Source organism: Nymphalis io, chromosome Z (assembly GCF_905147045.1).
Source record: "Nymphalis io chromosome Z, ilAglIoxx1.1, whole genome shotgun sequence".
NCBI classification, from domain to species: domain Eukaryota; kingdom Metazoa; phylum Arthropoda; class Insecta; order Lepidoptera; family Nymphalidae; genus Nymphalis; species Nymphalis io.
This window is the reverse complement of record NC_065918.1, coordinates 4,168,103-4,194,504: the sequence shown is the minus strand read 5'-3', so window position 1 is coordinate 4,194,504 and position 26,402 is coordinate 4,168,103. Positions and strand designations below refer to the sequence as shown.

At 33.1% G+C, this 26,402-nt stretch overlaps 1 protein-coding gene across 3 annotated transcripts in view; it reads right to left on the bottom strand.

Annotated features, from left to right (window-relative positions):
• LOC126780339 (potassium voltage-gated channel protein Shaker) overlaps positions 1-26,402 on the bottom strand; it is a 132,720-nt gene that overhangs the window by 35,451 nt on the left and 70,867 nt on the right. For all 3 annotated transcript variants that reach the window (XM_050504727.1, XM_050504726.1, XM_050504728.1), the window contains one exon: positions 5,846-5,963. In XM_050504727.1, the coding sequence (XP_050360684.1) occupies positions 5,846-5,963 (118 nt within the window). The remainder of the gene's footprint in view (positions 1-5,845; positions 5,964-26,402) is intronic.

Sequence of the window (26,402 nt, the reverse complement as noted above, 5' to 3'; positions counted from 1 at the left end):
TTTAATATTGTTTTTTGCGAGGAGTGTCGCTTTTAAACTATTTATCCAAAAATCAGTAAAACTTATCTAGAATGTTGAAGGATTTGGGGTTGGTCGATAAAGTACGAGCACCAATAAACAGTTCACGATTGGCGACGTTAACTGCGCACGCGCACGGGGTTACCGGTTTAATTATTCATTTGCCGCCAGAAATACAATTTTGGGTAAAATTTTGAAAACATGATCGTTATAATTGTAAGTACGTTTCAGTTTTAGTGTAGTGTTGTTTATTGTTGTGAATTGGATTTTATAGTCTGCTTACATTCCTCATAACATTATATTTACATTTTACTGGAATTAAAAGTTCACATAAAAAATGTATAAAGGTTTCTGATTTTTTACTGTAATAGCTATTTTTTGAGCAATAAAATCGCGTTGACATTAATCAATGTAGCGAAATAAGCAAACTTTTCGAAACAACATGTATATATTAGATCGAAAAATGACATATTAAAATTAAAACATTTTTCTTAAACGATTCGAGCTCTATTGAGGTTAAACGAATGAAATGATCGAAATCAATTTTAAACCCAATAATATATTTACTTATATTTATAAGTTTACTTAATAAAATTAACTGTATTTACAAGTGAAAGAAACCGGGTGTTAAGCCAACAATGTTAATTAATTGAGGCTAACAAGAATGCCTGCAGGGAGCGACGGCTTAACTAAATAACAACTCTCTAACCTACCTAACATGGGATCCTAAGGCAGTCACTAACAATGTCGGTTACTGAATCTATATACTCTAACCAACTTATTGATGTTTGATAACACTGATAAATATTATAAAATATTATTAACAAAAATATTCATATTAATAATATCATAAATATGAAAGTATGTTTGTGCCCTCAAATCACGCTCAAACAGCTGGACAGATTCCAATGGAATTTGGCATAGAAATCGATTATGTTGGTTTGGAATAGGACACTTTTATAAATCTAATATCATGTCTTTTCTATTTAATGTAAAAAAGGCCTATATTTAAATTTAAATTTAGCGAAGCGACCGTTTATCAGTTAGGGTTATATACATAAACTGATAATAGAATTGTACACTTAAAATTAAATTCCTTTTGTAAGACAATACTACCGTTCACTGTTATAATATCTTCGATTTCGATTCTGAGCCTTTGAGCTGCACTAGAGGTATTTATTGAGATTGCGATGTGTGTGTATTGAGCTCTGTGTCTTTATATGAGTTTAAGTGAGCGTAAGCACGTACTGATTCTTGAAAGTAAAACCGAATAAGTTTTTATTGATTTGAAGATTTGAACTGCTAGCCACTACGACAATGAGACAGAACTTTTTTGCTCATTAGTTTAACGAGCAAAAAAATATAATATAGTGTAGAGTTGTTTGATTGTTTAAAACTTTAACATAAATAAATAAAAATAATATCATTAATATCACTAAAATATTAATATTAATGTCATGTCTTTTGTCTTTTTGAGTAAAATTCTCTTTATTACTTTATGATAGAAATATGTTTTACAATTGAATACAGAAAACTATTTCTATATTAGTATTCATCGAGTCAAGCTCTCTGAAATTGAATGTGAACACTGGCAAGTTTCGCTGCCAACTTTGACCAAGTTGTAGAAGTGATATATTATACAAGCATTCTCGGAAAATGGGGACTATGCATATTTAATTTTAGTATCGATTGGACGTCAAAATATCTCCCTAAGTTTGTGCAAATCTTGTATATGCCGCTCTTTGTTATACGTCTTTTACCAATCAACCAGCATAACGTTGAAACGTATTTTTTATTACCTTGATATTTCCAAACCCGGACTTAGAGATCTAAGTGCCCTAGGAACTTAAACATTTGTGCCCCATTCCGAATTGGTTATAGTAAAATTATTTATTGGCTGGTTGGGCCCTTCGTCTGGTGGGGCGGCTCCTGGGTCGGTAACTTGTCGGCACAAATCCAGGGCTGGATATTTCAAAGCAATAATTGCATACATTGAGCAATTATGTTATTCACGTTACAAATATTCTCATATTAATATTATGAAGAGCTAAGTTTTTTTGCTTGATTTTCTGAATTAATTCAATAATTATTGATACAAATAAAATTTTCATATTATTTTATTTTACGAGTTCAGATTTTATATGAGCAATAGGCACTAGCATCATGACATCGTGAATCTGTGACACGGATACCAAATCACTTTGACCCAGCGTTGTGGAATAAGCTTAGACACTCTCCTCAAAAAGAAAGTTAGATAGTTTGTAAGAAATATTATTGTTATTAGACAAGGTTTGTAATACATTTTTGTTTTATATTTTCTGATATTGTTAATGTACAGAACCGAGGGCAGTATACATTACACTTTCATACCTCATATATTTAAAAGGGAAGAAGTCGTTAGTCAAAATATTTATTTTCATATTTTAAAGAACTTATGTTTTTATATATATGAATTATTGATATTGAGATTATAAATATAAAACAAAATTAAAAATAGTTTCTTTACAAATCACGATCGCGTGGAAAGCTCGCAGGAATGCTAGTAGCATTTTCCCGTTGAATAGCAATTCCGTTTATCTCGTTGGAAAATATGCTAGCCTTAGATAATAAAATAAATAGTTTTTAAATTATAAAAATCCATTTACACTTTGCAATTCGAATCATTAGAATTAGATAAGTTACAAGGTATATAGATAAACACATCAAGTAAAGACAAAGTGAGTGCGATAAGATCTTCTATATTATTTTCTAGGTGGTAGCATTGCGTAAGTCCGGCTGGGTAGGTACCACCCACTCATCATATATTCTACCGCTAAATAGCCACACTTAGTAGAATTGTTGCGTTCCGGTTTGAAGGATGAATGACCCAGTGTAACTACAGGCACAAGGGATACAACATATTAGTTCCCAAGGTTGGTGGCGCATTTGCCCGTCTGCCTACCAATGACAAAAAACCAATGTACATAAAAGTTATACCTAAAGACGCAATGCGATTTGGAAAAGGCTTTAGTATATGATATAACTATATATACAATAGAATATTGAGGTGACAAGCGTGAATTTTATGTTAGAATACTACGCCTGTTCCGATACTATAATATTTGTTTATATCTCATTACTGAAAAAAAAACGGTGTTTTGCTCTAATTGAACCCTTGTGGCGTTGGGACGGATTGCTACTACTACTACTTTATAAATAGTTTGCAATAGTCGCAGCTGCAGCTGTAATTGCAAAGTATTTAAACGATGTAAGAAATATTTTAGAAGATGTTAGAAAGTAATATACTATGTAATATGTTTCATTTTAATATAACTAATATTTATATACCATACAATACATTTGAATTCGAAATGAGTAATATATGTTTGATTTGTGTTGACAATTGACTTCTTATTCAGCGCTGAAGGAAAAAATCATCAAAAGAAACATCGTGTCAGATTATTGTCTGAACCCGTACTGGCGTAACCTTTACTTGGTGGTAGGGCTTCAGGGTGGTAGGGTCAATTTATACTGAAAAGAAACCACTAGAAACTCGACAACACAATTTTTTATGCATCGTGAAACGTTTATTTTAATTATATTTAAACGTTTAAAAAGTAGACGAAATAATATTAATATATAAACGTTGTAACAGCCTGTGAATGTCCCACTGCTGCTCTCCCCTTTTGAGGAGAAGGTTTGGAGATTATTCCACCACGCTGTTCCTGCGGGTTGGTGGAATACACATGTGGCAGAATTTCAGTGAGATTGGACACATGTAGGTTTCCTCACGATGTTTTCCTTCACCGTAAAGCACAAGATGAATTATAATTACAAATTAAGCACATGAAAATTAGTGGTGCTCGCCTGGGTTTGAACCCACGATCATCGGTTAAGATTCACGCGTTCTTACCACTGGGTCATCTCGGCTTATTTATTTAATAGTATATTATTATATAATTAACTGAGTGTTTCATTACTCGGGTTCTGTAGCTATTGCATTTACCTTAACGCTGAAATGTGTTTTCAGATATAAAAGATGAAAGCAACAAGAACAGACAATGAGGTCTCTAGTGCCTTTACTAAAGAGATTTTTATGGATAAAATCTTTTTTGTTTTAACAGAGGAAAAAACTTTTGTATTAAACATTGAAACACTTGAACTAAAGAATATTATGTCTTTAAAAGTCTACTATGATTTTAATATAATTTATTTATTTCTAATATTGATAAAATAGTTTACTAAATGTTTGACACACCGATTTAGCTTGTGCGTTGTCTGTCACTCCGTAGGTCAAAGTTAGTCTTAGTTTCTTCTTCTCTCAAATATTATATACTCAACTCTAGCATGTACAAATAAATAAAATTAAAGCATAAATAATTGTCTGTGATTTTAAAGTATCTGCCTTATTAAAACTAAAATGGCTTTTTTGGCCTTAAATTTCGGTATCCGCATTACAAACTGGACTATCATCGAGATAGTCAATGTCATGAAGTAATAATAATCCCAATGAAACAACACAACGGTTACTGTTTATAGTAACCGTTGTGTTGTATAAAATGTGAAGTTTTAATTACAAAAGGAAGACAGCAATTGTCGAGTCTATGGTTATGCATTTTAACACCCGGTTGCTATATTGTAGCACAATATTTTTTGTTTCCCATTGATTATATTTTCATACAATAAGACCAAAGCGTTTCTGTAGAACAATAAAAACTGATGGAAAACGTCATAAAATATTGTGGAACAACAGACTATAATGCGTTGTTAGTAACAGATACGAATGTTTGTTTAAACCAAAAGTGATTGGTTAAATATAGGAACCGTTAATGTGAAAGAATAACAGATAGCGCAACATGCTGGCTTTTAATCGGATTAATTATTATCATTAACGTTAATATGTTTTATAGTACAGGTTCATAAAGGATTATTAAATATGTTTGTATTTATCATTGATATATTTGCGGTTTCGCCCAGACTTGCTCGGGCGAAATTTCAGTGAAACGTGCCCGTTTTTTATAGTTTGCCATAGAGCCTTTCTGAGCGAGATATATCTGAGATTGTAGTTATTTATCACTCGGTGCAAGTAGGTTTCCTCACGATCTTTTCTTTCACCGAATTAAACATATGAAAACTTTGAGGTGCTTAAACCTGGGGTTGAACCAGCAATCCTCGATTGACACAGTGCTATCTCGGCAATTATTATAATTATGCTAAGATAGAATTGCTTCACTGAGAAACGAATGAAAATGAAATATTTTTCGTACTTTATATTATTGCACTCTTGAGTAGCATGTAAAAATACTATGTAATTACCTATGTCAAGTAATACTTGTGTAAAATCTTTATACCTATTTTGATTTTCATTCGAGTTTTAATGAGCAGTTTATTGAAATAATACCATTTTAACAAATTTTTGGTATTATAATGGACATTCGAATTGATATATAGTTTAAAACAAAGGCAAGTTTCTATCAGATTTCTGGCAGGTTTTTTTATTACGCCAACAAAACGTCTTCATATCAAGCAACGTTGATTCTAATCTAATAGTAATACTGGGTTATCAAAGCGATGTATTTGACATAAAAAAAAAATGTTCGGCTCGTGTTTTTGATACGAGGAGCAGTTTTACGTTACCGAGCCTCAGATACTAATTATAACCAGTCCTTTGCCTGATCCTTTTCTGGTCATATTGTATCAAAACCATCGAATTATGACATTGATGAAATAGAGAATATACTTATGTTTACGTGGGCACTATAATGTTTATAGTCCTTGAGAGTCCCGTATTGGCCTCGGCTAGGAGGGCATCAACATCATTATTAGATTAAGCATTGAGAGTACTTACATTGATCACGACCCTCTCGCAGAAGTCGTGGTCATGGTGTATGGGTTCAAATGTGACGACGCCGCCTTGAGGTGGCCGGCCCTGCTCTTCCTCTTGATTGCACAATTTCGGCAGCGACCTTTAAATAAAAAATAAAATAAGAATAATATTTTACACTTTGCAATACAATTCGCATTAAAACGTGTTCTGTCCACATTATACGGATTTTATATATTATTTTTATAGATGTCAAATTATTAGTTATTTTTAATATTAAGTATATTGTAATCAAATACAAAGAATTTCCCGAGATGGCTGATGATATCCAAAAGTCGTGGGGTTAAATCTACTAAGTTACATCTGAGTTTTGTAGTGTGAAATTAGTGCTTAAATTCGTTTTGAAACATCGGGAGAAAACTTGCTTAAATCCTGTATTGATATCGTATTTTAAAATGGCGTGTCGAAGTTAACAACATAATTCCCGGTAGTGGAACATTTATGAACTGACAGCTAATTTAAAAATTAGTTACTTGAGTTGGAACTTACAAATCTTTAATAATATAACTTATTGCATTTTGCCACAAACTTTGGCAATGTCGCTTTCTTGATTGGACGATTTGATCAAATGCCAAATATCGGATGAATAGATAGTGCATATGGGCAGTTACATAAATCATTGGCTATTAAATAATCACAGCCAATGTACTTAGAAATATCTCAATAGCTCACAACTTGTGCGTTATACGTTACTCATGATGTGCCTGTATTTTCTTCTTCGAGGCGAAATATGAAGATGGTTTTATTTTCCAGCGCAAAAACCTATGTTTGTCGAATACGACGGTTTATTTAAATCTATGATTCACTAACAAGACAAAACTATATTATCTATATTGATAAAATACTCTGCACGCAAATACAAGGCTATCGTAATGTCGTATCGTTTTAGTTACGACTTTGTTGCACTTTATATAATTAAATACATCAATAGAATTCGCGCGAAACACTGTGTGCTCATTCAATTGGGCGTATTATTATAATTTTGGCAATAAATTATGTTTGTGTTTCGAAATAAAAACAACAAATGCATATTACACGTTAAAAAACCTTTCAACTTTATTTGAAAAATATACATGTAAAAAGTAATTAAATTTCAGAATTTTTTCAATAGAAAAAAGTAAGTAATTGGCTCTATTGTCTGTATATTGTATTTTTAATGACAACATGTTTTGTATCCCGCTGTTGTTTTCCTTAAATAAATAAATATTTTGATAATGGCGCTAGAAAATTGATCTTTTTATGTTTTATTTATAAGCGAACTAACGAGCGAGTCACATGAAATGCGGTTAAGTGATTAACGCCGCCCATGTGTCCATTTTTTTTTAAATTGAATTGGTAGGCGGGTGAGCATATGGGCCACCTGAGGGTAAGTGGTCACCAACGTAATGGCATTGTAAGTAATGTTAACCATCTCTTACATTGCCAATGCGCCACCAACCTTGGGAACTACGATGTTATGTCCCATGTGCCTCTGATTACACTAGCTCACTCACCCTTAAAACCGAAACAATACCAAGTACTGATGTTTTGCGGTAGTATACCTGATGAGTGGGTGGTACCTACCCAGACGAGCTTGCACAAAGCCATCAGTAAATACTTGCAGAGCTGTAAATAACTTGTAGTATCTGTTTATGCGTCTCTAGAATAGTTTTGCCGGATGAGGTGGGTTTAAGTTGGTCCCATAATTTTCATCAGTTAATATATTACACACTCACATTATTAAACCAAAAAAATATTATAAAAATCAAATGGCTATATATTCACATCAGTTCTTATTTCTAAAAATCTGTTATTAAATATGTAATAACATTTAAAAAGATTATTGGAAACTGTGATAATAATATTTTTATGCTACAGCATACCTGATAGCTTTAACTAGTAGTAGTAGTAGTAGGCGGTACTGTAGGCTGGTATGTAATTGGAAGCCAACTGAGGTTCTTCAATTTCAAGACGGTCCTGAGGCTTCTTTTCATAAATTCAAAAGTTTTCAGATACGACCGAGGGAGGGGTTCGATTGAAAAACTTTGCGCGTGGATGCATGAATCAAATATTGTATGGTCTATTAATATACGATATTTCAGATTTCCTCAACGTATTCATTACAAAGGGAAATATTTACTAACTGCCGTCACGATATTCAATTATTAAATACACTTAAATGCAACAAACTAAATTATTATGATACACTTATACGCCACATATGCTATTTTGTACACGTAAAATAGTTTTGTAATGTATATAGAACCAGAAATAGTTTAGACTCGGTATTGAAATCTAAAATTTCTAAAGAAATCGAAATTCGAAACAATTTGTTTATGTAACAATTACTTATTTTTGGAGGATTTATTAATGGCTATAGTAATCACGCAATTAATAATTTTTAAAATTTACAAAGACAGAATAACTTTCTCGATTGATCATTTTGGTATGATCGGAGATCCGGGTGATAGCTGGCTGTCAATTATCGCATGCGGTTACTTTACATTTTAGTTATGAATAGCTGCATAGTTGGCTGCAGATAATGAACTCATGAGTTGAATTCCCGCCAGCCAATACAATTAATGGGTTTTTCAGTCTAGAGTTTTATAATAGCACCTGGAGCTTGGTACTTCACAAGACATAAATTATGGATTGAATAGAACTAGACTAAACCTGGTTTCCTTTTTTATCGTTACATATTATGACACAAAGTTCTCCGTAGAATATTTTGCTGTCTGAACGCGATAAACTTACAAACTACAGAAAGGATTTTCATACGATCCAATGGGTGAAGTGTTTCTAGACGAACGTTGTATAATTCGTTATATTTTTTATTATGTGACTGAAATATGACACCGATTGTTGAAGGTGAAAAAAATGTGGTGACTTTACTAGCGTGCGCCGTGTAAATCAATAGAGTTATATATAATATTAAGATAGAGGTATACACGTTTTATCTAGACCCTTACACTACCCGTGCAAAGCCAGTATAGCTATTACATATTAATAGACATTAAATATTTAAAACTTATACACTAATATTCTAATATCTCCGTATTTTTAATAATAATGGGAAATGTTTTATCGATTAACTTCTTGAGTAATTAATATCAGTGAAGGCATGAAGGACGATTGCATTTTTGTATGCACCCATATTTAACGCTTTCATAATAAACGAGTATTAACAAAAAAGTTTATATGAACACGCGACCTAGTTTCACAGTTATTTCATTTTTTATTGGAGTGAAACATTTTCTGGTGACAAAGACCTCTAGAGACTGGAGTTTTCTCTATTGAATCTAGACGTTACTCTTGTTTTATGAAAGCCCACATATGGCTCTTGTCTGAAAAGGGCCACGTCCTCGTTTCAAGTTATTTAAAGGGATATGAAGAAAATACATATGCTAGGAGCAATAATATTTTTTTTCTAAAATTAACACATTGAGTCCTAGAAAAGAATTTACGAGGAACATAAGAAATAACATCTATGTTTTTCCAAACTGTTTATATTTCACAAGAATGCTTATTGCATTCTTGTTAAATATAAACAGCTTCTTTAATTTGTTTTTAGGAGCATCGCAGTAATATAAGATGCGAAGGGCCGATAATATGCTGAAGTCAGCTTATAAAGACATTGTCCTGAGTAGCTTCTCTTATGGCAGCGTAGCTTTTAAACGGGTATTTCAGCTATCTCTGTGGGGAGGGTGATGACAGATAAACTAGCTTAAGATAATTATCAAAGCCCCTGAAACACGCTAAGGGAATGTGTGAAGTAAAATTACGTCATAACAATACGTAACATACCAACGGCCTCGTTGGTATGTGGCTAGTATATACAGACGCAGATATATAGTTTGAATCCCAGGTTGGGTTATTAAAAGTTTACTAGCTTATTCGGTCGAGAAATTCTAGTGTCGGATTTGTCATATCGGATTATGAGAGTGAGGATTTGAGTGCACCTGTGTATGCGTACGATCACCATCACCAGGGATTTTAGTTGTTAGGTCACTTGTGCTTGTAATTACACTAGCTAACTCACCTTTCAAACTGGAACACAGCGATACAAAGTATTTTTAAACCGTAGAATAAATAATGGCTGGCATCTAATTAGACCGAGTCACACAAAACCCTGTAAAGATATATTAATTTAAGGTTCGTTATAGAATGCGTTTGTATGAAAATCGTCAAAATTCAAAGCATTCCAAGCATTTTGTCAGCTGTTGTATAAAAAACGTTAATTATGTTACGGGAATAATAAAAGTTAAAGTATTTTTATCTTTATCATAAATTCACGTATTATGACTCAATCTGTGGCTCAAATTTATATCTGCTTTGGATCTGTTTAACGTGATCTATTTCACATACAACTTAATCTGCTGCATACAGCATTGCGTAACTATTTAATAGTTGATTTGACAATCATGATGTTATTAGGTTACTATTATTGAAAAAAAAAAGTCTCCGAAAGAATATCTTTAGAGTATTTTTCCAAGTGACGTTTACGTAATGCGATTATTTATAAAACTAAAAAGTTGTTGATATTTTAAATAAAACATGAATGTTTTTTTAACATCACGTTTAAATTTAAATGACAATATATTATAATTTTAAATAAATTCGTCTATATTATAACGTATATAGAGTAGCTATTTGAGAATTATTTTTGACACTTCTCACTGCATCAGAGCGAACACTGTTGATTTTAGAGATTGCTATCCGCTGGATGGTAAAATTATACGTCCAAATATAAGTTCGCGCAAACCATAGCAGAGTTTGTAATTTCGTTTGTGTTATACACGTAGTGAAGAATATACAATATATTTAGTGAAATTATATTCAAAGTACGCTAAACCATTTATTATTCCTAAAAATATTTAATAATATAACTTTGTTAGTGTTTAATCCGTTAATTTATTTATAATAGAATTTCAATATTCAAATGTTTTAAAAAAAACAATTGAAAAGTACACTATGTCTCATGAAACCACAATCGATTTCTATATCCGATATTAAAACGAAGCTGTTTTTTTTTTGAAAATTTTGAAAATGAATGTCATTTGTTTATTCATATCTTCCTAATAATTAACTTTATCGTTCATGATGTTTACGATTTCCTTCTGACCGATTTCGGCCATGTCGGCCAATCGCCAAAGAGGCCAATTGCGCAGGACATATTGTACTATGCACAAGTGTGTGTGCAAACAAAGATGCACTCTTTATTTCCTCACTAGCCATTTCCCGATAGACCAGCAATCCAGTACGATCGGAGAGAGGTCAGGCGCAGAAACAACGGTTTTACGTGCTTCCCGAGGCGCGGGAGTGTACACAATTCCAACTTCCACACGCCGGACAGCTACTAAAAATTTTCAAGAGAAAACCCAATATCCTTTTTTGAATTGCCCGACCTGGCCCATGAACCCAGAATCTCGGAATCTACGGCCTGATATCTAGAGACCAACCAACCAAAGAGGTAGTTAAATTGTTAATAGTAAATATTAGTTTAATATTACAACAGCAAATTAGAATTAATCTAATAATTATTCATTATAATAACTATAATTCGTTAAGCGGTAATGGAACAGGAACATTTCTAATGGTTTAATAAATATAGACAAGGGCCATGACCTTATAATATGACCTAACTCAAAAATAAGTTTAAATGTATCCGAGTTTGGAAATGAACCTTTTAATCCGAATTAAAACTATCTAAATTTGGACTTGATACGTCAACCAGACTGTAGACTATTTCTATTTATCATCCAATATTACAGAGCTTGGAAAGCCTTAATATTTATTTGAAGATATAGGTCAACCACTCTGGTTATATATTAGTCAACTGAAACTGATTTACAAATTAACGTTCCATAAATACATCTTAAATTGTCAAGAAATTTCTGTGATCAAAGTTACAATTAATATTTCGTTCAGTTATATAAACCAGTTACGTTTCGATATTGTAAACAGAATTGAACTGCACTCTAAAATAAGATTGGTACAGAAATAGGCGACTTTGGTAAAGGCAATATTAGTATATCATAATACAAGTTCTTGTAATATAGTCCGCATTGTGACATAGCTTCGACTTATGATTTATGTCTTGTATGAATGTTTTAAATTTAATATTTTGTAAACCAGCCAATACATATTATGAATTTTGATATTATTATCACTCTTACTTTGTCCAACCGCACTATTATTCTTCAAACAAAAACTACTTCAGCGCATATTCACACACACACACACACACACATATATATATATATATATATAATATATATATAATAAAAGTATATAACTATACATATATATATATATATATGTATAGTTTAATTACGGAAGTATATGCTGTGAATAGTATATTTATAAATTGTTAGACATAGCTTATTATGTAAATGTAATAGGAGAGTAAATTGTTGGCCCATACTAGCTGCTAAAATTAATTTTAGAAAAACTAGCTACCCTTCCCGGCTTCTCAAACGCTTATATCGTAATATAAATATTTGGCGCACACCAGTAAAGCTCCCAGTCGGAATGATTTTTTCCGATATCTTCAACAATCACCTTCATATTTCACCTAATTTTCATAAAACTTTAATGAATTACAAGGGTATGGCCTTGGCGAAAATCGTATCAAAATGCGTTTTGACACAGACACGGCGGGTGGACTGTGCTGCTGTCGTAGCTTTCGCAACATGTTTCAGTATAACATCAGTCGAACTTAAAAGGCTTAAGATTCGATTCACGAGATTCATAAAGCTATAACCACAAGAAAGTCGGGAGTGCCAAAGATGACGTAGACCATATATATACCTAAGCTACCATACAGCCAGCAATGGCCTGTATCGAGGAACGTGTATCGAATAGTAAATTTAGAATTTTGGGTACGGTGTCTATAAGTATGACATCTATAGCGGCTGTTACAGAAGAAAATTAAAAAAAGGGGCTTCCATGCGATATATATACTAAAATTTTGGGGTAAATAACCATGTTTGAAGAATAAAAATAGCTGACTGAATAACTAAATAAAATGTCTATTACATTTTGAAATTATATTATCCTTTTTTATTTATAATTTTTTAATGAAGGAAATTTGTCGTCGAATAACGGAGCGCCTAGTAAAGCAAATAATAATTACAGAAGGATTATAGAAAATATGTATTTTACGAGGTCGTAGGTTTAAATCTGGACAGGCACTTTTGAGTGAGAAGGCTACGTAGAAGCGTTTGACAGCTTTGTTACTGTTTTTTTCTGTAATTGGAATGGATTTTTTATCACACATAAGATAATATTTGATAAAACTGTGGTCTTAATTTGTAAAAAAATATAATTTGGTAATTTAATCATAACTCTTATTTTGGTCAAACTTATCCATTTAAAAATGACTTTAATAGAATTGCGTGAAATGTACAATAACGTGCTCCCGATATAACAAGATGATAACATCGTCACCCGTCTATATTATCACCGCTTCATCTCCGTGATATAAGTAATTTTGGCCCATATTATTTGTTTAAAGAATCTTCTACGTATATCACGAACTAAAACATCTATATATAATATTTAAATTTTATACCGGTTGCGATATAAATAAATAATCAGTTATTCGTTTTAAATATCACTGAAGCTCAGATCATAATGATATTTGTATTGCTTGTCGTGAGGTTCTAGTAGAGAAGAATAACGTCCCATCTCAAGCCCTTATTGTATACGTAACAGCTTAAATCACCTGCAGGGTGGAGGGGAATAATAATAAATGGGATAAGGGCAAGCGATTAAAGATGGCGATGGTGAATGATGATATTGGTTTTTTTTTGGTTGATGCATTTGAGATGCATTCATTTAAAGAAAGTATCCTGACTCTTAATTCACTAAGAATTTGATCATTTGATCATTTGAATTTGTCACAGAGCAATGAATGTAAGAGTCTGAATGAAATAATAAATATATTGAGATGAAATCCATTTATTAAGCAACTAAAACTGTATTGATTTTAAGATTGTGCGTAAACAAAAATATGCAAGAATATTCTAACGTTCACAAGTCGCTATGACATTTCACGACAGTCTGTCTCAACAGGATGTCTCTGGCAGCTAACCAGTCGCCGAACAACGGCTGTCAGTCAGCGCATAGCACTAAGTCGATAATACATTATTTTAAACACATTTTTAATAATTAAATAATTAAAAAAGTTACCTATTGTACAAAGAATCTGAGATAACCAAATATAAAAATTTATTACGTTTATCAGTTAAATAATTATCTTCTTCGAACTTGCTACGACGCGGTTTTGTGATTACGTTATAATAATAGATCCTATTTTTCTGAGTATTGCTTCAAGGTAAATTGGATGAAAACTTTTCTAAACCCGTCTAAATATTATTTGCGATGACAGATATCAATTTTGACGTCATTAAAGCATTAACTTTTCTCAATTTGACATCATCCGGTAATGCAAGTTCCGGTACGAAGAATTCGAAAAACTCCAATGCTGAATTTAACTAAGATAAATAATTATATAAAAATCAATCATAATATAAAGAAGTTAAAGTATATTTTTTTAAAAACGTTCTTTTTTATATATTTTATTTTTATATATTTATAGCAATAAATTTTTATTTAAAAATTAAGAACTAGATTACAGTTTTAAATGATCACCGAGTGTATTGAAAACTACAAGGAATAAACCGAATACAAGATTTTCGAATTACAGTTTTTCAACAGAAAATATTTCGTTTGGTTTCAGTAATTTGAATAAAATAGTTATTTATAAATTGCTTTGAATTTTGTTTTAAGTGGTTATATTATAACTAATATTCTAAATGTGAAAGTGGGTTTGCTTTTTTGTTTGTTACGCTTTCACCTCTTATCTATTCAACTGATCATCACGAAATTTGCCATACGCTGTCTAAATGTATAAAATTAGATTATTTACGCTTTTATCTACATGTAATTATTTTAATTAATTTAATTAATTGGATTGCTACGCCGATAACAATTACACAGAATAGTTATTAACCGTAATTCCATTAATGATGTTAATTTTTTCAACAGAACCTGGAATATTTGATGTTCTCTCGTAGCAATGTAGCCAAATTGAAGATGCAAGTCGTTGCATTATTATAGGATTCGTAAAAGAAACAGAAACTTTATAATTCGCAAGAAATACAAATTTTTAGTTTCGTATTGAATTTTTAAAATACCAACAACGTTGTTCAATCACATAACAAGTAAATTAAAAAAAAAAATAACGAAAACAATATTTTTTTAAGATTTGTAGTTTAAAACGATCGATTTCAATGTAAAAAAGGATAGATTTTTTGTAATTCTATGTATAAAGTAACAGTTCTGTATATGTCCCAGTAGCTTCTCAAAGGCTTAGGGCTTGGAGCTTCTTGAACGATGCTCTAATTCGGATTGGCACATATGTAGAAGATTTTCCATTTAAACAAACTAAGCACATCGAAAAATGAAGTGCTTTCTCGTGTTTGAATTCGCAATCTTCGTTTAAGATTTACACATTATATCCACTGTACTGTAATTAATTAAAATATGAAATATTTTAAAATATTTTTTTTATTTAGATAAGTTCATGTTAGTGTGTTTATAAGTTATCTAAGAAACATTATCTTGTTCTAAATTGACGTAAGATGAGAAAACCATTTTTTAAATTAAAACAAGATATACAGCATGCAAGCGAAGCGTCACCTAATATATAATGCAACGCTAGTAACATGAATGAAATATGAATGTCAGTAGTCATCCATCTAAAATCGAACTACCCTCCACTTGTACGTGTCGGTTTAGCTAAATATAGCAAGCTATATTTCAAATTTTGACAGTTGAAGGTCACGCTATGCAGCTTTAATCAGAATACTTAATTTGATGGATAAAGTCAAGGTTCATAATAAGGGGGAAAGTTGAAGCAGACATTTATGAAACGAATACTGGTATCCGAATTTTTAATGAAACGTTGGCATGTTTTTGTGTAACTGACTTTACAAACGAAGACATTTATAGACATATTGCAGTCTTAAGGGAAATTGCTTTATTTATATAGATTAACGTCAATGTGAGTGGCGTAACATTTAACCGGGTAAATGCAATGAATTACATATAATATAAATACAAAATCCGATTTTTTTTTAACTTATAAAATAATGTTTAACGTACTTAGGCTACGGTTTTAACAGTAACGATTTTCATGTGTAATGAGATGTATATTAGACAAACCATTAGACATTTTGTTTTATTTAAAGTCATCAATTTATTTTTTCCAAAAATTTTATATTGAATTGCATTTTCATAGTTTCGTGTTTTATCGTTTGTTTGGAATGATACACCTTAGAAGTTTGGTATTTTAACGCCACTTGCTGACTACTATATACTTTTTTTTTTTATTATGCGCCGGGATGGCAAATGACTCTACTCCACCTGATGGTAAGTGGTAGTAGAGTCCAAACGCGGCGGCGGCCAGTACAGTAGAATGTTCTGTACTAGCCGTCCCCGTCTTGCCGGCCCGCAAGATGCCTCTTCACGCCTCGTTTGAAGGAACCCGGGTTGTAAGAGGAGGGGAACACGTGAGCTGGTAAGGAATTCCATTTTTTGGTAGTGCGACAAAGAAAAGAGTTGCCAAATTTCTTTGTGCGCGATGGAATTGATGTCACAGTTAGGCGGTGACATCGAGAACCAGCTCGCGTAGACTTAAGAAGGAAGGGGGAAGCAGTATATATATATATATATATATATATATATATATCCTCCTGGATATACATATATGTATATCCATATATGTATATACCACTATATATCATTTGAACATTTAATTTTTCTACAATTCAAATAGTTTTTTTGGTATGCTCAAGTTAAGGATATTTAACCGTTTCTCAGATACCCTTACCTTTTAATAGCTTATTAGATTGTAGTAAATTTTTAATTGATTGACAAGTAATATTTGACTTCTGTTACAACGTGTACATAACGTTTTGTAATGGAATGGCTATATGACTTAATTTAAGCGCGTATTGATTTTTAGGATATTCAACTTTAACATATAAGAAAGCGTGCGCAGAAGAAGTACATACGTATTTGATATATATAAAAAATCCCCAATTAAACATGAACTGGAATGAATTAATCAATTACTGGACTTCAAATTAAATAAAAAAATATTAAAATGGTAATAATATGACTATATCTTTGAGAAAAAGGATTTTCTTATAAAGATGTACTCGTATTATGACCATTTAGAATTTTGTTTATTTGCGGATATTACAGTCGGCGCTATTTAATTTCGTTCGTTTTTCGCGTTTGTAACTGTTTCAAGTTACAATGGAAGCATATATATGTTAAGAAGCGCATATTAATACAATGTTACCCGTCAAACGACAAATTTATTTTTACATCGATCTTGTTAGTTATGTTCTTATTGTCTGTGTCAAATTTCGGTACGATCGGTTCTGTGGCTGTCTAGCTGTAATAACGTAACAAGCACAGACTTTCGCAATTATAATATTAGTCTGATTTTGTTGGCACCAAAACCTATAAGTTCTGCAGTATTCTACTGCAATGCATATTTAGCATTTTGAATATAAAGGGGAACTTTAGACTACTGCCTAACGTTTGCTGTATATCTACACTTTGAATTATGAAAGCATTTAATAAAACGATACGGTCAGCAAAAATGGCAACTTTCAGATTTTTTTTAAAGCTTATAAGTTTATCATAAGATTTTTAAGGCGAACAGAGATTATAGTACTAGAAATATCAGAAATAACAACTTTTAAAATACATATTTTTAAACATTTAAAAATAATTTCTACGTGGGTAGCTTAGTGGTGGTCGGTTTTTTATGTTATAAGTAGGCGGACGGGCAATTGGGCCACCCGATGTTAAGTTGTTACCACCGCCCAAAAACATTGGCGATATAAAAAATATCAAATGTAAATCGTTCCTTACATTGACATCCAATTTGGGAATGAAGATGTTATGTCCCTTTTCCTTGTAGTTACACTGGCTCACTCACCTTTCAAACCGGAACGTAACAATATTAAGTATTGCTGTTTAGCGGCACAATATCTGATGAATGGGTGGTCCCTACCATCTAGGTGGGGAGTTGTCAATATTGTTATTGTTTTTTTTTATTAAAATATTAATATTATTTTTATAAATATATAAAATATTAATATTAAATATTATTTTTAAGAAATATAAATGTGATTTGACTCATTGCATAATTATATTTTTTTCATAATAAGCGTCTAACTGTTGAAACTGCATTAGAACGTCTAAGTGACGCATATTTTCTTTAAAAAACAGTACCTAATAAAATAATTTTGATTGTTAGGAAACAAATTTTAATACTGATGTCCGTGCCATTACGATATTTTTATATAGTTGAAAAGTTGAAAACATTTTATATATAACAATTAAACCATTTACATGTTGTACTTTAATATAGCGAAACAAAACGATTTGGCTGACAAATAATTTGACTTTTGTGGAAACTATTTTTTAGTTCCTGTAAATAAGAATGATGTATAATATTAATGTATTATAAAAAACAACCACATTAATTTGGACAAGATAAGGTTATGAGCTTAATGAAAAGCGGATAACGGATTTTTTTTTCTTATTTAAAAACAAATAAAGTACTTTCATCATTTTACTATGCTTTGAAACATTAACTATAAACTCTCGAATGGTAGGGATGCAATAAAATGCAACTGGAACACCAAGGAAGCGCTGTTGTAACTTGTGATTCCGAGGCACGACCGTTTTAATCCCTGCATGCTAATTGGAGTGCCTGATCCCCTTTTATTGTAATTGTAATTGATTAGAACATGTTCTGGGGACGCCTACAAAAAATAATTTTATGAAAATATTTGTAGTCATATCAAATTGCACAATTTTTTTAAAATATTTAAACATTCTAAAATAATATTTTATAAAAACCAGTTTAAAAATATGTAATTAAAAAAAAAGTATTATTTAATAACATGAATATTATAATGTTTTATTCTTTAAAGATTTTGAATGGTGCTTTTATAGTATAGAGCGTTTTTAAATAAGTTTTCGTCATATTGCAGATATGCTATTTAAATGTAACACTTTCCAAATTACATAACATCTGCAACATGCTGTAGTCGAGAAATATAAATTTTAATAAAGAAGCATTTATACTGGTTATGTCTGTTATGTGTCTATTATATATATTTCTTACAGGGTTTAATGGAAATATTAATTATATTATTTAAGAGAATTGAAACGACTAGATATTTTTTTCCGTTTCTTCTTCGCGATTTTTAAGTAATCACGCCTTTATATCAAATCTCTGTACGACGAATTTAGTTAGAGAGTCTAATCTATAGTATACAGCGCGGAGTGCAACGTAAAAAATCATAATAATCGGAAATTCTTCTGAGTCTACGCACAACCGAACTGTAACTATTTCCGATGAGTTATTTATTGCATATGATTAAATTATGAGTCTGTCATGAGTCAGGCGTGTAGTCTCTTTATTGATCTACATTGAGAGTTACGATCCAAAAGTAATAATTTGTAAGTGTATCCGATTCATAACATAAAACATCACAATTTATATCTTCATAGCGATATTTTTATAATTGACATTTTATATAACATGAGTAATCACAAAGCCATTGATGACGACGCAATTTACAGAGAAATCTATACACTCGACGACAGCAAAACACTCGCATATCGGTTACAACAAAACTTTTAGCATTGCTCCAGAGATAAACAAGAGAGAAAAGCGGACAAAAGCAAGGTAAATTAGAACTGCGACGTGGGTGTCCTCAATACTGTCGGTGTCGCAGTCGTGCGGCTCGCTGAGTTGATCCGACCCTCGCCGCACGCGAGTGAATAATGCCGAAACACTGAAACAACGGAATTGGGTCGACGCGAAATGAAGACTCGAGGCGACACTCACCGGACCGATCGGAAGTGGTTAGTCGTTGTTAGTAGCGGCCGCCTCGCGGCACACTCACCAACACATGTCGAAATATTCCATAACAAAGCTTATATACATTTGCAATCAAACTAGAAGCGAGCGAGTGTCGTGGACGCACCTCGCACAGCGTGTGACGAGAAATGCGGGCCGGCGAGCGTCACGGGTGTTTCGTGACGCAACCGACAGATCCTGACCGCAGCCTCGAACGCCTTCGCTTTACCGTTTCGCTTTCGCACCTATAAAAAACTGTATTATTCTCTTACGTACCTTTGGTCTTCGCCTTGCTCCTGGGCCCGGGGGCATTCCTGCCTCGGCCTGAGGACAGGCGTCAGCCCCCATTTCTCGACCAACTCTATACGAGCAATGGTGGCTGCTCAATTTCTATATGTCATCGGGTCGTAGCAAATGCAGGGGTACAGCAGATAAGCGACAGGGGCCGGCTGGCCCGCGGCGCCCCCCGGCCGGCTGGTGGCGCTCGCGGCCGCCGCCACCTTACTCGTGCGCCATGCCAAGCTTGCGTGCTGCGGTGGTCCGCTGCCACTACACCCGCTCGCTGTTCTCCCGCGCGCCCGTGCTTCTTCGCATAATTGGTTTAAAGCGCGCGGCGCGGTAGGCACATCGCGCTCACTGCGGCTGCGGCACGCCCGCCCAATTCGCGCACCGCCGACTCCTGTCACCTGCGCGCTCTTCCAATCCTAAACTCGTGCCCGCACTGGCGTTCGTATTGTAATGACTATAAATCTTATTACGAAGTATGTTTATATATACGTTCTGTGATTATCGGGCGGAGACCTTACGTAATATGTAAGGGGCGCGTGCGGCGGCACCTCACCGGGTGCGACGAGTCATCTTCGTCTTATAGAGCCGCGTGTCTATCGCGAGGCTCAAGCAAGCGCGTGTATCGCCGTTGCACGACGGCGGTGGACTGGCGCGGTCGCGCGTGCGTCCCGCCCCTTCGTCGCGTCGTATCCCCCGCGGGCGGCCCGTGCTCGCCCGTTGCCCGCACGCGTATCGACACCGCGTGCCAACCACTGCACCGCGGAATGGGCCCCCCGCACGCCGCCCAACATCCGCGCCGCCCTCGACACTCTCGCTCAGCGTCCGCCGCACGCCTCCGCACGTCGTTGCACGCAACCCCTTTAAAAGCCGCGACCCTCAGAGAAAAACAGTCGCTTTCCTTGTCCTTATTTGTATATTCAGGTTTAAAAATTTAATTTAAAAAATATTTTTAATAAAAAAACCCATGCTCCATAATATATAATAGACAAAACACAGAAAAACATAATTTTAATTGAACATTTTTAATTTTCGTACTGTAGGTACTTAAAATATTAACAAAAGCTTTGAATTGAGACACGTTTCATAAAGATTTTTTCCAATAGATATGTTGCGATGTGGCACGGCGACAAAAAACAACAAGTAAAATAGGGATATAAAAAAATTACATGACTGTCGGGTGCCTGAGTGCAGCTGCTTGGGATGTCGTCGTAGCGTGAAGGATCGGTGGCGCGGAGGCGCGTCGTTGCGGTGGCCCGGAGGCGCGACCGGAACACGTGTATCACATCAGATGGCAGGCGCGCGTGGCCGGCGTGTAGGCATGGCGAGTGGCGAGTGGCGCCTGCAACGCGACGCGATGCATCGCGGTGCCAAGCCGACCCAACCTCAAGTCAGAAAGCTCGCAAATGCAACCCGTGAGCCAAATATTTGATCTGATAAAATGTTAACGATAACGACTATCAATTTATCGATAGTAGGACATAAGAAAAAGTATAAATTTTGAAACGGAAAGCGCCATTTCAAAAAAAAATTGATTTTAATAATGCCGGTGATGTTAAGAAAATTAAAATAAATTTTAGAAATGCGTACAATTTAAAGGACCAATTATTATTAGTAAGTAATATTGCTAGTGCATCAATCACACTAATAGCAAATGGTGAACTGATTCGGCTGGCGATAGAGAATGCACTGACTTCGTAGTTTCAATTTCCTCACTGATATATGCCCTTTAGCCTCACAGAGGGCTATTTAAAGCTGTCATTTACTAAGCTTGCTATAAATTATTTGTTTGACTTAAACTTATTATTTATTCTCAAGGTTGACATTGTATTGGCTATTCGGCATAGCAAAGGATAAAATCATTTAAAATTAAATTATAAATATATATACATATTTATTGTTATGCTGAATTATTTTTTTTCAATTATAATTAAATTGATTACTCTTATTATTTCGAAAAAGGATATCTGCATCCACACACGTAACAATCCGAAAGCTTAACGATTGTCCTTAATGAACATTACATTTTACGCTATTTTTCTTTTTTAATGATTGTTTGTGGCGTTCTGCGTGCTGTTAAGCTTCCCATTATTAAAGATTATAATAAATAAAAGTTATGAAGCAGGTATATTTTCAAGGTTGCAAGGGAATACCAAAGAAAAGAATTTATCTTTTCTTGCAGCCTCACCTTGCAACCAACTTCTCTAATGAAAATGTATTATCTTTTACAAGAAAGCTTGTCTGTGAAAGTAAATGATTCTTTCCAGATTATAGAATAATACTTTTAAGTGCAGTAATTTTTATAAGAATTAGTATTTAAAAAAAACTGCACAAAATAAATATTTTTAAAATCGCTTCCTCTTGTTATGGTGTCAGAGTCTCGTTCTGGAGAAAGAACCGCCTACTCATCAGATATTCCTAGCTATAAAGTTTCTGCCATTAAGCCACGTATTATTATTAGTTTTTAAGAGTTGATCTTGCACTATGCCATTGCATTAATATTTTCTAGTCCAAAATTGTGCCATTCCATTGCCAGGTATGTCATTTCCCCGCGTATTTTTCTATTCGGTCGAAATCGATTCTATGTTTGATTGTAACGTATTTTGAATGTGGTAATTAAAATTGTAGACATATATAATTAATACTATTATAATATAATATTTAATATATAATTTGTTATTTCATAAGATGAACAAAAAATATGAAATTGGCATTAAATAAAAAATAAAAAAATGGAAATGCCAAGTAACGCTATTGCCATTCATATTTCCTTAGGCACATCACTAGAATATCGATTTCGAATGACGTCAATAAGAATTTTCATTATTTAAAGGAAGGAACAAAGTTCTCGATCATTATTTCAATTCTACGAAGGTCATTGGAAATGCATCAATTCTCAAGTATATAATTTTGTTCGAATATTTATTTCTGTAATTTTCAATTTGCTTGCTCTTTATTATTTGTATCCTTCACACTAATATCATGCTTACTTAAAGACACAATATACCAATAAAAAAGTTCTTATGCAATGCAATACGACGAAGTTGTTTTAATTTACGAAAAAATAATTATTAATTTGTATTTATATTCTATGAATTTGAATTTTAATCTGTTTTAGCCTATAATTATTATAATTTGGTGTAATAGAATCTCTCAAATGTAATTAACAGTTTTTGGTAATCTTAAGTAATTAAAAAATAATCTTTTTATTTTGTAATAAATTAAATAAAACATTAATTTAATATTACATATTACATCATTGGTGTCATTAATTATTTTAATTGATGTACATTTCTTTTACTTCAGAAAATGTACCATTTAAATATATGTCAGTTTTTCAAAATCGACACCTATTTAAAAATATTATTAATTGTTATAATTTACTATAGGCTTCTCAAATGGCACGCCACTGAGCTCGATCCTCAGCTCACAATTTTCATCCGCTCCCAGCCACTATGCGAATATCGTCACTCCACCTAGCCGGAGTGCGTTCTACTTTTTAATTAGTAAATTTATATTCACTGGTGGTAAGGCTTTGTGCAAGCTCGTCTGGGTAGGTACCACCTACTGATCAGATATTCTACCGCAAAACAGCAGCAGTTATTGTTGTGTTCTGGTTTGAAGCATGAGTGAGCCAGCGTAATTATAGTTAATTATAGGGAGCAAGGGACATCTTAGTTCTCAAGGTTGATGGCGCATTGGCGATATCGGCGATGGTTAACAAATTACATTGCCAATGTCTATGGGCGTTGGTGACCACTTACCATCAGGGGGACCAAATGCTCGTCCGCCTAAAAAAGAAGTCACACCCTGCATTTCGTGATATACTGTTGCTATTCAGGACCACAGATCAATATCAGTGCAGTATAAATATAACCTCTGTTACTGATTGTGATAGATTAAAAGTACTTTATTTATTTAAAACTAGTAACATGAATACATTGTACGGCTTTTTAAATATACACTTGATGTTACAAGTATATGAAAGAGCTATTGTATAACGATAGTAAAATATTATTTTAGCTTTGATGATATAGAATAATGTTCGGTTTTAATTATATGATTATTATCAACCGCAGGGACCACCTGCGTACGATTTTTCTAATCCAAATAGTAATAATTTGTTTCGCTGTGCTCAATAAGAAGTATGTGTGAGCCAGTATAATTAAAAACACAAGGGGTATAATATCTTATATTTTATATTTAATGGAGCGTAAAGAAATAGCTTGTAGCGCTACGGCCATTCACAAGTAAAACTAGTTATCCGCACGGGACATATTATACTGCACACATACAAGCGTGTGCGCAATTATAAGGGCACTCTCTAAACCCTCACTCTCGTAATCCGATGGGAAAAACGGTTGGATTTTTTTTTTTGTCAAAATGACGCAGGTGTGGAACCAACGGATTTACGTGCGTTCTGAGGCACGGGAGTGGAAACACTGCAAACTTTTAGACTCCGGGATGCTCTTTAAAATAAATAAACAACGAATATATAAATACGTTAAAAACAGCTAGTTATGTTGCTAGAATATATAATGTTTTATAGGAATTACTCTTAAGATTATATAATTCATGTATTCAAGTTGTATTTGTAAACTTTGATCGCGATCATAAAAAAATATTATCAAGGATTTGTCATGTTTATTTGACTTGACGCAAAAGTCTTAACTTTCATATGTCTAAGTTGCACTCGTTTTAATGTGCCTTAACTTCTTGTCATATGAATGTAAATAATTTTATTATCTATAAAAATCATAAGATTGAGTTCAAAGATTGTTCAATGTTATTGAAAATTGCGTGAAAGTGTCTAAAACTGAGCCATTAGCGTAAATTTTATAGGTGGAAGTCGTGCCGTTTCGTATATATAACTATTTATAAAAATATACAATGCAATTACTAATCAGAAAGTAGTTAGAATTGTATAAAAAAAAAAACAAACAATCAATTTCTTGATAGAAACGCGTAAGTTATTACAATCAGTCAGACATTAAGCATTTGACATATTTGTAATCTTGTCACTTGTATTGTCAAAAGAGCTGAGTAGATACTAAAATCAAGTCAAATTATACTTTGTTCATTATCTTAAGAGTTATTATTTTACAATATTAATTAATCGTAAAGCTGTCACTGTTTCGAAAGGTAACGAGAAGAAACTCGTTAGTAACTCTTTCGCACGAATTATAATAGATACCTAATAGAATTAATTAATTTTATTCTATCCTGCATGAATATTAATGAAATATTGGTATTAATCCTTTAATCATATTAATCTTTTGTTTTATTTTTACTTAGACAAGACAATTTTTATTATAGAAATTTTAAAATATTATTAATATCTGTGACTAAAATATTAATAAATAAATAAATAAATTAATGTTATTCATTTGTGCTACAATGTATTTGTGTTCAATACGCGGTTATTATTGAAACGTGAGTATTGAAACTATGGTACAGACTCGACAATTATTGACTTCCTTTTGTAATTAAAACTTTAGCTTTTTATAGTTGTTTCATGAGGCTTATTATTACAATATGACGATAACGGTCTCATTGCTTTAATTTTTTTTATAGTTTAGCCAGGCGGACGAGTATATGGGTCAAGTGATGGTAAGTGGTCACCAAAATGCCAAAAGGCTGGCAGTCTCTATTTTTTCGGTTTAATTTCCGGATCGAGCACATAAAATGATATTGGGTTTTTTTTCATAACATTAGTAGTATTACGAAATTTAAAAGTTTTAAGATTTCAGTGCCTCGGAAAGCACGTAAAGCCGTTGGTTCTACACCTGGATCATTTCGACCAAAAATCTTTCCGACCGTTTTTCCCATGGAAAGAAAGTGGCACCCCGCCTTAAATCTCTACGGTTATATCAGACTGCAGCTATGTTTGCGCACACTCGAGGACTGTTTTCTGCGTAGATTGCTAGTCATCGTTGAGAATAACCGTGACCTTAATCGGCCAGAAAGACAAAATTATAATATATGTGTTATTATAATATGCGTACTATATTATTCTTTATGATAATCATTATTTCAGTCGGAAGACGGCCTTTGTCCTCCTCCAAGGATCTTCACAACAGCCGGTCTAGCGCCGCATGTTTTCAACGGCTTTCCATGATCCTTACAAGATCGTCGGCCTACCTCCTGTCTCTACGATGTCTCCACCATATTCTTATTTTATAATATTTCTCTTATTATTTTTAATCTTACATCGATAAAATAGTTTTCGTATACATTTAAATATTACAGTTTTATTATAAATACAAACTTTCATTTGTTGTTTCTATGATATTCACG